The following is a 16,405-nucleotide window of genomic DNA, read 5'->3' as shown; positions in this document are numbered from 1 at the left end:
CACAAATAGGTAAGACAAGTGAATTGAATTTATATAATGCAATGGAACTTGCAATAAACTGTAAAAAAATAAATAAAAATGAAGAGCATTTCAGAACAGCACTGTCGGGCTATAACAGAAATAAATGTAAAAAAATTGGTCCAAAATGTCAAGCTACAAAATTGAACCTATCTACTTTTATAACTAATATGAAATGTTGAAAATTTTAAGCCAATTTATAAATTCTACTCCATTTTAAAGACAGATGAATATTAGATTTCTAGAATATGGAATTATAAACTACTGGCCGGGCTTTAAGAATTTTTAAGTTTTTTTTTTTTAAACAAATGCTGGGAACTCAAGCTATGAAAATTTCAATATAACATAAGCTTGTTCAAACTTGCTGGATTTAATCTAAATATTTGAGTATATGTCACATAAAATACTTTCATAGAAATGTGTGCCATAATTTGTAGGATCAAGAAATGCATGCTAAAAATAGCCTATATGAAGTAATCTGTTCTCCCTCACATTACTGCAGATATTTCAGCCATATTATGTATATATGCTCAAATGACAAAAATATGAGCCAAGTCAGGTTTATGTGAATTTATTTTAAATACCTTTGGATATATTTTAAGCTTTTTGCTTCAAATATCCCATTTGCCATATTTTATATACACTAAGTTCTAGATCATAACTAGAAAATAAATGTGTCTTATCAAATTAAAATTAATGGTATGCACATGCCTAGCTAAACATTTTTACTTATTGGGTTCTTGGTGTTTTCTGAGGTTGATTCTCTTCCTACAGACATTCCATTACCAATGTAAGTAACTGATGATGCCATCTAGTTTGGTAATGAATACAAAAAGAGACAGCTGTTTTTTGAAACAGGTATTTGCTCAATTAAGACTTCCCATATCCTGCAGATGCCAATATCGTCAATGCTGAAGCTGCTGTAGATATAAACAACTCTAGTTCTTTTTCCAACCTCACTCTATAGCAGGGGTGTCAAACTCAAGGCCCAGAGGCTAGATCTGGCCTGCGGGGTGCTTCAATCTGCCCTTTGGGACCGCCCTGGAAACAGCAAAGGACTGGCCCGTGGTGCCTCTGCCAGCAAGAATGGAGCTTGGGAGGCTGTCGCAGCTGATAACAGAGCTTGTGACGGCCGCGGGTGGCAGTCCCAAGCTCCATTTTCACTGGCAAAGAGTTGCAGGAGGCTGTCGCAACCAAAAACAGAGCTTGTGACGGCCGCAGGTGGCAGTCCCAAGCTCCGTTTTCACTGGCAGAGGGTTGCAGGAGGCTGTTGCTACTGAAAACGGAGCTTGGGAGTTTTTATTATCCACAATAAGCAATCCAGAGTAGTCCTATGTTTACAACTTCAATAGTATGAAACCCAATGTATGATCAACTTACATTCAGAATATTTAACTTGAGTCTGATATTATATCCACTTTATTTTGTGCATGTCTACTATTTCAAATGGAACATTAAATTATGATCCAAAGACATTAAAGTCTCTTTTGGGAAGTAATGTCTATCAAAAGCCCCCATTAGAAGCCAGATGGAACAGATCTATTTCTTATTTATGTCTCTATAGTTCTTTTTCATTTGTGCCATGAATGTAAACTCTTTATAGAATGGCATATTTATGTATATGTATTTTTCCATAACTAAAGATGGTAATTCCACTTAGGCATTACATGTGGCATTCTGAATAATATGCCTGTCAGTGAAGACTTTCTTACCTATAAACATCACCACTGACTAAGAGGATGTCTCCAAAATGACACTGACATCGACATCAATGACATTGCTGGGAGAGTTGAACAAGGCTTTTATTATCATGCATAACAATTTTTTTTACATAAAGGACATTTTAATCCTAATATTTATAGCATAGAATACAATTTATGTATTTTCACTTTAAATATTGTTAATTCTGGAAGGATCTTAGAACATAAAATAACAATCTTTATGAAAAATATATGTGCTTAAAATTAATTTTGCTGTTGCAAATTAAACCTTTTCCCTCATGATCTACAAATTATTCTGAAATTACAGAAGTAAACATGAAGTAAACATATTTGTCTTGGACCAGCTTTAAGCATTTCACTAAACAAGTTTGTAGATCTTTTTGTTTATAGACTTCAAGGCATATACTCAAATATTTGTAGCTATTACTATAAATATTTTTCAAAAATGTCTGTTCTGTGCAAATACGAAGGTACTATGTGCATGTTCAAGGTTTCACTGTATAGAATTGTTTCAATTGTTCCACTTGAACTGTGACCCTCGAAAAAGATGGGGGGGGGTTAGGACTCCCATTTTGAAGGTAAAAATGTGAAAAAACGTTAATGATGAATTTAACGACTGAAGGAAAGAATGAAACGTTAGATGTGTGAATTAGGAAACGTTAATTTCATGCACTTATGAACACACACTCACACCCCACAGTAGTAGAAGCAGAAGTAGTAGTAGTAGTAGTGGTAGAGGAAAACACTACATGTGTAGGGGTAGAAATATTTGTTACATCATGATGCTGGCTGGCGATGGAAGGTTGCCGCCTTAGAGCCCCCTGAATGGAAGTTCCACTCTGGAAAGCATTCACTACATCCATCTGCAAGGAATCAGAGATTGTGACAGCTTGCTCAGCAAGAGAGAGAGAGAACAAGAGAAAGGAGCATCCCATCTACAACACATAAAAAGCAAAGAAAAAAGGCACTTTTATAGAGCAGGTAAAGAGGCGAGAAGCACATTTGGTGATGAAGTAAAGAAGGAATTTGAAAGTTTAAACAGCTAATACTTTTCCCATATAAAGATTTCAGTCACACATTTTATGACTACAATCCAAACCAATACTAAGAACAATGAGGAAATGTCAAGTCCTCAACCCTACTTCCTACCTTTACAAGACCATACCTGAGTTTGTATCCTGTTTAGACCCCTAAACCATAAGATCTGACCACGCCTTAGCTCTCTTTCAGCATGATCAATTTCTTCCACGTCTTCTGCTAATTCTTCTTCAGGAATCTCTTCCTTTTGTGTTCCATGGCCAGCTTCTTTAAGGAATTTCAAATGACTGGTTGGAATAGTTGATATCAACTATAACAATGAGAAACAAAAACTTAACATATTTATGAAAACTTTCCCTTATGTTCAAATACTCTTTTAGAATTAGTGACAGACTTGCTAGCCCTTCCTTAAATAAAAAACAGCTAGCTTAAAGTTTTTCACTATTTTCTTTGGAGAGGGTTTAAACAAATTGTAGCTAGTCAACATTGCAGCATAATACTTCCATGCATTTGGATGCATAATAAAAAGATTGTATTAAATTGCTTTCTTTTCCATATTGTCTTGAAATTTCAAAGTTTAAAACAGCAATAGTAGAGCAACATGGAGAAAATTAATGACAGTGAAACTGAGTAATATGAGTAAAATGCATTCTTTGGTAATTTGAGGAACTGAACTACGAAAGTAGTATTACATACCTGGCCCCAGAGAAGTGTTCCCATTCCTAGAAAAATTGACCACAACCAGTGTTCTACTGTAAGCTCAGAGCAACTGAAAGGCTTCCCACCGAACTGTACAATAACTATCTGTTAAGAAAAATAATGATTGTATCAGCTATTTGAAATTATAAAACAATGTATTGGCTTTTATGATACAATTTCAGTAACTATTTAAAAGATTGTAATTCTAGCCATTACATGAACCAGTTCATAAGTAGACAGTGGACATATGTCATTGGAATGGCTTCCAATTTTGCTTCCCATTATAAAAAGATGTTTTTTACTGTACCCTAAGCTTCACAAATCCAAGGTTATCTTCTATGGCTTTATATTGACTTTATAAAAACTTATTACTCTTCTCAAATCATATTAACAAATGTATGGACAGTAGGCCAAAGCAGGACAAACTGATACACACACATGCACACACACACACACACACACACACACAGAATATATCGTCCTACACCAGGTTTATTTATTTCTGGGGCAAAAGATTTCACAAGTGGGCTCCATCACTGAGATGTCTCTCAGATGAACACCCTCTTTTCCTTGGATTGAAGGAAAACCTGAAGGAAATCTTGCAAAAATAATTATAATGCATAGCTATGTTATAAATAACCCTATGTTGTGTTTCAAGATAAGTTATTAACACTTTTGAATTTTATAATACCAAATTATAGCAATAGTATTATATACACTGCTTCCTAGTGCTTTATGGCACTCTCTAAGCGGTTTACAAAGTCAGTATATTACCCCCAACTACCAGGGTCCTCATTTTACCAACCTTGGAAGGATGGAAGACTGAGTCAACCTTGAGCCGATCAGGTTTGAACTTCTGGCAGTGGTCAGAGTTAGCCTGCAATATTGCGTTCGAACCACTGCACCGTGACAGCTCTTATTATGTGAACACATTCTAATTATCAAGCTTGCCATAAGCTAACATGAGTGTGATATGAACATATTATACATCTTTAACAGTAATATTAAAATTAACAGTAACACAAACATATTTCTGTAAGCATATTACCAATGATAAAACCATGATCACATTATCCTCTAATGTGATACACACAGATATGTTTTACATTTAAATAAATTCTGAACCTGTCAAGGGGTGTCCTACCTGAATACTGATTATACATACAGCAATCATTGGCCTCTAAAAACTCTAACCTTCCAAATTCTGCATGACTTTATTTAAAAAAATCTACTCACCTGTACAATAAATGTTCCAAGAACTATAGTACAGAATATAGCATTATTGAAAATTCCTTCAAATACATTCCTTTCACCATGAATTTTTCGGGCATTTATTTCATTAAATAGCTGCATCATCACAAATGTATTAAACACAATTGTGTAGTGCTCTGAAGGAGGAGCATGAAGAGGTGCATTTCTTCCACTATCAATATCGAAGATTTTTTCACCTGTAAACAAGAGATAAATATTCTCAAAATGCCACTCAAATTCATGTTTTTGTAACCATTGCTTTAGTCTTCTTTTAACATGCCTTTCTCCTTTAACATTCTATTAACATGTCAATGTCCCTTAGCATTCCTTTAAATATTGAAGAAATTCTCACAATAAAGCAAGCACAGAAAGTATTCCAGAAGTTTAAATTATAATATTATTCTTACCAGCAAACAACAATGTGAAGACAACCACAAGCTGATAGAAAGCATGACCCAGAATATTCTTCATCATGGTCCGTGAGATGAGAGGTTTGTTTCTACCATAAGGTTTTCTCAGCAAAAGTGCTTCTGTGGGGGGTTCTGTTGCCAAAGCAAGTGAAGCTAGGGTATCCATTATGAGATTTACCCATAACATCTGAACAGCTTTAAGTGGAGAGTCCTGTAAAATCAAAGTTTTTTTAATATAATCACAAATATCCTAAGAAAGTAAAATTATCTAACATTTAATATTTCCAATCAGGGTTTATTATTGTACTTTAAACTGTGGTGTAGTGATTAAGAAGTTAAGCCGCCAGCCCCATCGCCTGTAAAGAGCTGCCTTTACAACGGAAAGGCGGCTCGAAAAACTCCATTTCCAGGAGGAAATGTGAGAGAGAGCAGGTGAGTGTAGGTAGAGCTCTCCGCGTAGCCCCCAGAGGTTTTTTTTTTACTCTTGGGGGCGAGCGGATGAGGCTCCCTATATCACTCGCCGTTTGCTCCGGGCGTTGGGAGACCTCTGCAAAATGCAGAGCAAGGCTACGAAAACAAGCTTTTCAAGATAATTAACAGATTAAGCAAAGAGGATGAGATCTGGATCTGGACCTGTGACCCTAAATTGCAAGTATTTATACTTATTTTGTAAAGGATATTGAATAAAGTAAAACAGGACTTTTAAAATGGCGACTGCCGAAATTTGAGCAGGGAAGCTGAAAAGGGAAAGTCCTTCCGTTTCTTATTAAGCCACAAAGTAGCGGAATAAATGCTCCTGGCTACAATTGAAGAAAAAGCTCCACTTTTGTGTTTTCTCCTTCCTGGAGATTTGATTTGATATTGATCTCGTTTGGAAAGAAGCTTTGCTTTTTTTTTTTTCTTTTCTAAAAAAGTTTGCCTGTGTGGAAATATGGCGTTTAGGCTTACAAAGCTGGACAAACAAGCGGGGGGGGGGATTCCCCCATCCACAAACTATATGAACAAGTTCTTAACTTACAGTCTCAGAAAGCTGATTTTAATATAATTGAATTTCTTCTGGAGGAGATTGTAAGAAGGGATGAGATTATGAATCAGAACTTTGAGAAATTTAAGCAGGAACATAAAGAATTGGTGCAATTAAAGTTTGATATTTTGCAACAAAAGATCATAAAAATGGCTAATGGTTTCTCAGAATTTTTGATCAAGTTGGATACAAATATTAATCTATTAGAGTCTAAAATGGAGGAAACTGAGGACAATTTGGAAAATAAAATAGAGAAAATTGAAAATGATTTGATAAACATTCAAGACAATAGTTTAGAAGAAAAACCTAAAATGGAAGCTGATCCAAAGATTTGTAATGTAGAAAATATACAACAACGTATTGAAAAGGAAGTTTTAATGATGCAATATAATTTTACTGAATATGCGATTAGACTGAGAGGATTACAGGAAAATAACAGAGATGACTTAAGGAAAATATCTTCTGAAGTTCTGGCTGGGATTTTAAAGGTTCAACCTGAGGAGGTATTTTGTAGGATTGATAGAGTCTATAGAATAAACTCCTGGATTGCAAAACAAAGGCAATTGCCAAGAGATGTGGTGATTTATTTGACAGACAAAGAAATAAGAAATAATATTGTACAAAAATCTTTTAATTCTACTCTGCATTTGTTTGGAAGAAAGATTTGGATATACAAGGACCTGCCACCTAAGATGTTATTGGAAAGAAAGAAATTTGGTTTTCTGGTGACTGAGCTTAAAAAGAGAAATATTATATTCAGGTGGGACACTCCAGTTGGTATAATATTGAGATATCAAGGAGTAAGATATCAATTAAATACTGTTGAAAAAGCGGAAGAATTTTACCAAAAATTTTTGAAAATGAGTTCAACATTTTTATGCACAACACAAGATAAGCAGGAGTTGGAAATAAGGGAAAAAAATCGAGCTACAGAGGCCTCTGTAGATGAATTGCCTTTGGATTCTTTAGATACCTCAGCTGGATTATCCACAAATAAAAGAGATGTGGCATTGGATTCTAACGTGATGACTCACCAAGTTACAGGCAACCATGGAAATCAACTAATTGATACACAATTTACAGAAAAGAAATATGACTCACAAAAGCAAAACCAACAAGATCAAGTTATAAATCAGAATGAAAACCGATCAGTTGATACACAACTTGCAGAAAGGAAATTAGGATGGAGATCAAACCCACAAAAAGAAAGGAAGAAGAGAAACAGGTCTCACAAAAATAAAAATTTCTAAATTAAGCAACAGTGAAGCCAGTTATTTTTAAAAAATACATGACTGAATATATGAAAAGATGGTTGAGGCGAAGTAGTGGTTAATATCATCCTGAGGAGAGTGACAGACCTCTGCAATGCCGTAATTTTGGGATGTGAAAAGGGCCTTAAATTGTTGGATTGGAATTATCTATTTTTGGTTTTCTTTTCATTGATTAACGTGTTATATCTATGCTGAGCTATAAGGCAAGAGAGTCATGCTGGGGCATGCAGAAGATCTGGCTGTTACCCCATTATGACGATGGGAATTATTAATCCTGAAGAAACACTACTACAGATATTATATGGATTACAATTATAAAGTCACTCGGGTGGTTGTTTTTTTTTTTTGTTTGTTTGTTTATATGTACGAAGATATTCATTATTGATGGGGGCAGATGATAATTGAGGATTTTGAATATTCTGTTGTAACTGGGATGTTATGTTACCCTAATCCGGATGATGGAGTCAGCAATCCAGTGGAAAGACATCAAAGAAGATATTATATGGATTATAAATTTAAAGTCATTAATTTTGTTTATATAAGGGAATACTTTTTAGTAGGATGGGCAGAAGAACAAAGATATTAAGAATTGTTGTGTATGGTAATTTTGTAGGAAAGTGGGTGGTGATAGGCTAGTGTATTGATTGTATAGATTAAGAAAAGGGATGCTTAAGAGATATATTTATGGGAGTGGAGGAAATGGATAGAGTAGAATAAATGTAAAACTAGAATTCATGGGGAAGGCTGCTTTGAAATGTCATGTTAATATACACAAAAGATTAAATGTTAAAGTAGGATTTATTATATAGTTCTAAAGTGGAAGGTTTTTTTATATATTAATACACAGACATAAGTAAGGGGGAGGAGAAAAAAGGGCAGATTATCGATAAATTGGGAGTTATAATAATATTACTGTGTTAAATCAGAAGTTATTATATAGTGTTATAATGGAATGTTATTTTGAAGTGTATGGTAAGAGGGGGAAATAATAATATTAACAATATCACTAGAAGTAAGGGTCAGTATTTGGAGGAGTAAGGGGATGTTAAAATATTACATAATCTGTTATGTATCTTTTTATTTTGAAGAAGTCACGGGGGATGGGGTGGTGGTGGGGGTTAGGGAGGAGGGGGGGGGAAAGGGGGAAAAATTTGTAATTGAAAACTTTTCAATAAAAAAAAAAAAAGAAGTTAAGCTAAGACTAGAAAAATCCACCCAGTTTCTAGTTCCATATTAGCCATGGAAACTCATTGTGCTACTTTGGGCAGTTATTCTTTTTCAATTCAGCTCCCTTACAGGAACATTGTTATGGGATAAACAGATTTGAGAGCCTGATGAATTCCTGGAGAAAGGGTGAGAAATAAATCTACCAAAGAAGAAATCACTCTCAAAATTAACTACATTGATTCAATCTGTTTTAATCCCATTACATGCACATAAATACATAATACTTACTTGTGTAATACATGCTCCTGTGAAAGCAACAATTACAGCTACTACATTAACAGTAAGCTGGAACTGAAGGAATTTGGAGATACTATCATATACATTTCGCCCCCACATAACTGCTTTAACAATGCTTGAGAAGTTGTCATCTGTAAGAATAATATCAGAAGCTTCTTTAGCTACATCAGTTCCAGCAATGCCCTGAAAGAGAAAACAAAACACAATTACAATATGATCCTTGAATATTATGTCAGCCCAGATTATATACTACTCACTTTTATAGTCTCCCCATCTGTTATGAAGTCAAAAAAAATAAGGAAGAATAAAGAGATACATCATTCTTCCTGCTGTCTGCCAAGTGTAGAGGAGAAGATTTCATTATGGCCTGCCATTTATCCTGAGGAACAGAGTAGGGACAGGTTCCTTCTCCCAGGGGGAGAGCCTTCTCTGTGGGGGCACCTACTATCTGGAACGAGCTCCCCCCGGAGATACGGAGGATTCCGGATCTGCGTGCCTTCCGTCGCGCGCTTAAGACGTTCCTATTTCATCAAGCTGGCCTGACCTAAACTTTTCCTCTTTTAAATGGGAATTTTAAATTTGGTTTTAAATTATTGGGGTTTTAAAATGGTTCAGCCAAATTTATTTAATTTGTTTTATCTCTATTTTAAATTTTGTATCTATATGTTTTATTTTATGGCTGTTCACCGCCCTGAGTCCTCCGGGAGTAGGGCGGTATACAAATTTAATAAAATGAAAAAAAATGAAGTGAAAAATGAGTATTTGTTCTTCCAATCCGTTCATTTGCTACCATACAATTTCTTGTGAATTATAAATTACCATGGAAGTAATTAAATGGTGTAATTAAACAATTATTGAAAACTCTGGATTAGAGCTAATGACTTTGTTTCTTCAGCTTTCAATACACTTTTAAAATCTTGAATAGAGGAAAAACTACCCATTAGCATGAAATTTAAGCAAATTCAGAATTATTTTGTCATACTCACTTTTTTAAAGTAGATATTATAATATCAATATTTATGCAGAAAGATCAACTGCAGTGGAAGCTATTATGAAAAATCTTACTGATGATTCTGTCGTATAAACTGAATTCAATGGTGCTTAGCTAAATATATTTATGTACATAACTGCAATACTACAATATCTGTACAGTTTTTAAAAATATTGAATTTCTTTCTACAGATAGTTCTCAATTTACAGCCACAATTGAGCCCAAAATTTCCACTGCTAAGCAAAGCAGTTGTTCAGTGAGTTGCGTCTCATTTTAAGAACTTTTTTTGCCAGAGTTTTTAAGTGAATCACTACAGTTAAGTGAATTATGTGGTTATTAAATGAACTTGGCTTCTCCCATTGACTCTGCTTATTGCAAGCCTGCTGGAAAGGTTACAAATAATGATAACATGACTCTGGGACAGTGCTATTGTCATAAAATACTTGCCACTTGCCAAGCAATCAAATTGGTCATTAAATTGAGGACTACCTGTATTGGAAGTGAATTAAAAATGATGTGCCATTTTTCAGCTATAATAATTTTATAGTAGTAATGAGAATTACACAAAGATTTATCTGCCTTAGTTAATATTTTGCACATTTCTTGCTCAATTGAAAAAGTAAAAATGGCCATTATGTTAAGTAACTTTGACTTCTAATTCCAGATAACCCTCAAAGCCAGTAGATGGCACAGGAGAATAGCTTCTGAGCATTTAATTTAGACTAATTAAATTCCTCAGTCTAGGTCAAGGAGGCAGAGTGCAGTATGTTTTGGATTCAAGGTGTGGTTCCTTAAAACTTTGACAAATCATTTGAGAAACAGATGATATTTAACTATTCAGAATAGGATACTTGTTACTGATATCATTTGCAATAATACAAGCTTGCCTGTTTTCCCCAGTGCCTCAATTAAATGAAATTATGTTATACAAAATTTGCATGACAATGGTATGGGAAGTACCTGCAACTTAAAACACTCACAGGTATACCAGACTATCTGATTTCTACTCCTTAGAAAAAACATAATGTTACAGATTCCAAGTTATAAAAAAGTGTTGAGAATAATTTGATTGTTTACTATCCTGCTAAATAATATAACTAACACCAAATTCTATTGAAGAAAAGACCACAGTTATCTTAGATGTATGTTATTGCAAAAAGCAAAGGAAAATAGAAGAATACTGATCTTAGAATTATGTATTCAAGTTAACATGGAACACAATACAACCCTACACCAAACTTTAAAATGGTTATCCTTGTAAAAGTATTTCCAGGTTCAAGTTTTAAGTTGATCATGTCAGTTAGTGTCATTCTCAGAAATATTCCAAGAATTGTACCTATTTTAACTAATAACTTATCAGAATACATATATCATCTAACATTGCTGTACATTCTTTTGTACATTATATATAATAATAATATATAATTTTAGATTTACTCTCAAGAAAAATTGAAAACATATTTTATTATTTTTAGCCTCTCTCTGAACTCAGTTAAATTGTGGAACTCAACTGTTTAAATTTACATACAAGGATTGTGATTTTCTATATCGACATCAAATTTGGACCTCATCATTAATTGTGCAATTATCCCAAGGTAATCTTAGCAGAGAAGGATAATGAACACAGGAAGCTACAATCAATTCCTCTTTGCTCACTGCTATATGTGAGCTAATTTTGTTCAGTCTTCAATATAATGTTAACATCATAACTCAGACATTTCAGTTTATAAAAGCACTTATTAGTAACAATTATAATAGTTGTTAAACTCCTTACCATAGCAAAGCCAACATCTGCTTTTTTTAACGCTGGGCCATCATTGGTTCCATCACCAGTCACTGCTACAACCTGCCTTTGTTCTGACACTGTGCTATCGATTATTCCTAAAAATAACAAGTATTTGTTACAACAGTACATATTTATACATTACAAATTTCAATAATTTATTCATTCATTTACTGAAACTGAGTAAATGTCTGACTAAATCCAATATTTATACTGCATAGCAAGATATAATCTTCTATTTCTCAAGAGTGTTTCCAGCTATTGAAGAACCGATTGACTAAAAAGCTGTTTGTAAAATCTGTTAGAAAATGTATTTACCTTTCACCAGTGTATGTTTGTCAGTGGGAGAAGACCTTGCAAGTACCCGAAGTTTTGGCCAAATTTTATCTATTCGCTCCTGTTCTATCTGTAAAGATAGCTTAGATTAATTTCATAACTAAGTTTTCATAAGTCAAAAAAAGAATATTAACCATACCTACCTCTCCTTTTTCATTACGTATTCGTCTATTGAATTCCTTGCCTTCCAGGCATAAGAAGTCTTCGCCAGGATGCAAAATACCACATTTTAATGCAATAGCACGAGCAGTGTTAATATTGTCACCAGTAACCATACGGACAGTTATACCAGCACGCTGGCATTTTTTAATTGCATCTGGTACCTAAGGAGAGGGAAAAGCTAATTATGTAGTTATTTCTCAGCAATGATTAATTTAAAAAGAGTTAACCTGCTTTTGGCTAAAATACTAAGGTTTAATTCCATCTTTGTGTCAATAATTTTATGTTATTTAAGTTATAATGCTGAAATATTTTACATATATTTCATCATGTGCTATGAAATTGTTTTCAGTTCCTAGTGACATGTAGGTTTCGTCTATGATCATCTATCCTTACCTTCTTCTTTCAAGTCCGAAAGATATACATTATCTGTGATGCATGACTATAATGTTCTTAAGGTCACAGTTAGGCAATTAGTATCCTCCCAATGTTTGGGAATTAAGCTCCCACCATTCCCGAACCCCAAAGTAAGTACCGTGTTTCCCCGAAAATAAGATATGTCCTGAAAATAAGGCCAAGCTTTATTTTTTGGGTGGGCCTAAATATATACACCCTCCCCTGAAAATAAGCCCCACCTCTCTCTCTCACACACACACGCACACACAGGTTCCACACCCAACCCCAATCCTCCCAAGGCAGCCACATCCCTGCAAACTCCTGCACCCCCCCACCCGTTTCGCTGCCCGTGGCACCAACCGTAAACTTCAAGTGCCTGCTCCTGCACCATGGTAGCGGCCCGCCCACTCTCTCCCCTGTGCCCAGGTGCCGCGTCCACATAGCCTGCGTTATGGTTTGGAAGCCACAGAAGCAGAGTTTGGGGGAGAGAAAGAAAGACTTCTGTGCTTCTGCTGCTTTTCTTGCATGCAGCCAAAAGCAGAAGCGGGCAGAAGTCTTTTTTCTCTCCCCCAAACTCTGCCTCTGCCGCAGCCAGGGCAGCAGCCGCTTTGGGAGTGTGCTTCCCACTCTATGGTGACAGTGGCCTGAGGCCTCCAGCAGGGCTGTGGCAGAGGCAGAGTTTGGGGAATAGAAAGAAAGACTTCTGCTGCTTCTGCTTTTGGCTGCATGCAAGGAAAGCAGCAGAAGCAGCAGAAGTCTTTCTTTCTTTCCCCCAAACTCTGCCTCTGCGGCTTCCAAACCCCAGCCAGGGCAGCGGCCACTCTGGGAGTGTGCTTCCCACTCTATGGTGACAGCTGGAGCTGGAGCCTGCAGGGAGAGCTGGCCCAGGCCATGGCTTCTACTATGAGCTCAAGGACCTGGTGCTCACCGGCTTCACCCACATCGACATGGTGAGGCCTGGGAGGCGCACGAGCGGAGTTGGGGGTGGGGGACAGGCACTCATGCGGATTGATCACACACCCCGTGGGAAGGGAGGGGCTTGATGGCGGCGCACGAAGGGAACCTCTCTTTGCCGGACTCCCGGCTGTGAGTGCGCAGGCCACCCAGGCCTCCTGCACCCCCAAAATAATAAGACCTCCCTGATATTAAGGCCAAGACCTTATTTTGGGGTTCAAAAGAAAATAAGACCCTGTCTTATTTTGGGGGAAATATGGTAATCTGGAAATTGTAGTAATACAACTCCTGGTACCTCTGAGACAGTCAGCTCATTGACTATGTTACTCAGTATAAGATTTTATGGTTACCCTAAACTGACTTACTAAGAGGTTCAGGCAAAATAAAAAGACTGGAACATATTACTGTTTAATCGATGCACAAAGAATTTGTGGCCAAACCTAGTTCTTAGGCAACAGATATAAAAAATAAAAACTATACCAATCACATCGTATAGCACAAAACATATTATAACATCTGCATTTTGAAGAAATGGCTTCAGAATTATTCTAATGCGTAAGAACCCATTTCTGTGACATTTAAGCAATTTTAAATTAAATATATATGCCTGTTATAATGAATATTATTCAATCACTACTCTTAAATAAAGAACAAAAGAAATGTGGGAGTTCATATACTTTCCCAAAACAGTAGCTAAGAATAGCTATTACTCATTTCCAGAAAGGCTTGGAAGACAAGTTTAAATCAATGGTTATTAAATCCTCAAACCATGATGAACGACATTTTGCCCTACCTCAGGTCTCACAGGATCTTCAATGCCTACAACAGCAATGCATGTAAGACCAGTGACAATATCATTTTCATTATCCCATTCTGGTTCAGGTTCTCCAGCTGGGAAGTCTCGGAATGCTAGACATATTGTTCTGAGTCCCTCTGATGCCATAGGTTCTATAACAGTTTTTACAATATCATCACGGTCTCTTGGTCTGAATACTTTTGGTTCACCATTAGCGCTTAGTATCTTGAAACACCTACAAACAAAATACAACCCATTTCAAGGTTCTGAATGTCAATGAAATCTCTTCCAACGCAAAGAATTCACTCTCAATGCCTAATAAGTTTTTTTTAAAATACTTTTAATTTATGGAGATTTTGTTTAACTCCATTGAACAATGTGGAAAAATGTGTACCTAGGTTTAGTGATGAAGAGAAATTGGAAGAACGTTAGGAAAAAATATGAGAAGGATAATATGCGATTTATTCTAAATCACTATGAATTCATAATGTACTTAACATGGTTTGGGATGCACTCAGAAGATCCCTAAGTAGGAATATTTTTGATGCATTGTCTAAAGGTTAAAAACAGTAAGCCATAAGAGCCAGTTTGTTGTAGCAGTTAAGGCATCAAGATAGAAACTGGGAGACTGTGAGTTCTAGTCCCACCTGAAGCCCAAAGCCAAACTAGGTGACTGTGAGACAGTCTTAGCCCTAGGAAGGAGGCAATCTTGCCAAGAGAAGGCCCAGGCTATCACCAAGAGTCAAAATTGTCTACGGTAGGTAGTATAAAAAATTGTAAGTATAAAACATCCTTTTCAAACAAGAGGTGCTACGCTTATTTCACTATTTGACAAATGTTTTTATTAACAGAAGAGTAATAAACCTTCAAAATGTATTTTTCTCTCTGTGCGGTATATTCACAGCTATAACTAACTACAAGATTCTATAAATAAGGACAATAAAGAAACTGTTCAAGAACTAAACTGGAAAAAGCTTCCCAGGAAATACCATTATTTTCAGCAGTAATTCCAGTAAATAATAACATTCATAGTAGTAGCAGAAATTAAAAGATTATGGGACTATAACTGTACAAATAACATTCCAACTCTTCTTTTATCTAATCTATTCCTACTCAACTGTACAATCATCAATCCAGTTTTGCATTTAAAAATCATGAAGGAGAATATATTCAGCTTGGCTATATTAATTCAAATAAAAATGTAAACAAATGGAAATGTTTTTATTATTAAATTTATTTGCAGCCTATCTCGCTCTGGGGCTACTCTGGGCTGCTCACAACCATAAAAAGTGAAGAAATAAAAAGGAGGTTTAAACAAAGCAAAAGTAAAATAGAAAAGTAAAAGTAAAATAACCAAAGAAAAAGAAAATAAAGAAAACACATCAATATGATTAGCAAAAAAAAAAAAAGATGGAAGAGTGGGCAGCAGAGTTTGGGGTGGGTGGGTGTTGAGTCTGCTATTAATCTAGCAGCCACTTCCAGATATAAACTCCCCCATTGCGTCTCCAGGTCAACTTGCAGGGTCCGATCTTTTAAACTCTTGCAGAATAAGAGGGGATTGGGGACAGATCTTATCCTGGAGCGCAGGGTGTTCCAAAGGGCAGGTGCTGTGGCAAAGAGGGCTCTTCTGGAATCTAGCAGTCAGAGTTCTTTGACTGATGGGATCTGCAGCAGGCTGCCTCTACCAGGCTGAGTAGGACGGGAAAGACTTAATGGGACAATATGGTTCATCAGGTAGCCTGGACCTATGCCATTAAGGGCTTTAAAGGTCATAACCAACTGTACTTGGAAGCAGACTAGTAGCCAATGTAGTTCGTCAGGCAGCGGTATAATATGAACCATACTAGGGCTCAAAAATTGCTCTCACTGCCACATTTTGCACCAACTGAAGCTGCCAAATGGATTTCAAGGATAGCCCCATGTAGAGTGCATTGAATTAGTCCAGACGAGAGATGACCGGGGCTTGAGTAACTGAGTGCAGAGTCAAGATCCAGGAAAGGTCACAGCTGGTGCACAAACCAGAGTGGGCAAAAGCTCTCCTAGTCACACCCCACTAACTGCTCTTTCAGCAGGTAATATGAGTCCAGAAGAAGC

At 36.1% G+C, this 16,405-nt stretch overlaps 1 protein-coding gene across 9 annotated transcripts in view; it reads right to left on the bottom strand.

Moving 5' to 3' along the window:
* The window catches only part of ATP2B1 (ATPase plasma membrane Ca2+ transporting 1), a 77,349-nt gene that overhangs the window by 3,098 nt on the left and 57,846 nt on the right, over positions 1-16,405 (bottom strand). For 4 of the 9 annotated variants that reach the window (XM_087874016.1, XM_087874015.1, XM_087874014.1 and 1 more), the window contains 10 exons: positions 14,309-14,546; positions 12,150-12,329; positions 11,989-12,076; positions 11,662-11,768; positions 8,888-9,079; positions 5,135-5,348; positions 4,713-4,924; positions 3,474-3,581; positions 2,905-3,087; positions 2,516-2,674 (listed from right to left, as the gene is read on the bottom strand). In XM_087874016.1, coding sequence (XP_087730142.1) covers positions 2,516-2,674; positions 2,905-3,087; positions 3,474-3,581; positions 4,713-4,924; positions 5,135-5,348; positions 8,888-9,079; positions 11,662-11,768; positions 11,989-12,076; positions 12,150-12,329; positions 14,309-14,546 — 1,681 coding nt within the window. Of the gene's footprint in view, positions 1-2,430; positions 2,675-2,904; positions 3,088-3,473; positions 3,582-4,712; positions 4,925-5,134; positions 5,349-8,887; positions 9,080-11,661; positions 11,769-11,988; positions 12,077-12,149; positions 12,330-14,308; positions 14,547-16,405 lie in introns of all 9 variants that reach the window. The other 5 variants (XM_087874019.1, XM_087874018.1, XM_034403048.3 and 2 more) reach the window with 4 other exon arrangements.

This window comes from Pantherophis guttatus, chromosome 7 (assembly GCF_059756535.1).
Source record: "Pantherophis guttatus breed Tessera chromosome 7, ASM5975653v1, whole genome shotgun sequence".
NCBI lineage: Eukaryota > Metazoa > Chordata > Lepidosauria > Squamata > Colubridae > Pantherophis > Pantherophis guttatus.
The sequence above is the reverse complement of the archived record's forward strand: the minus strand, read 5'-3'. Positions and strand labels throughout refer to the sequence as shown.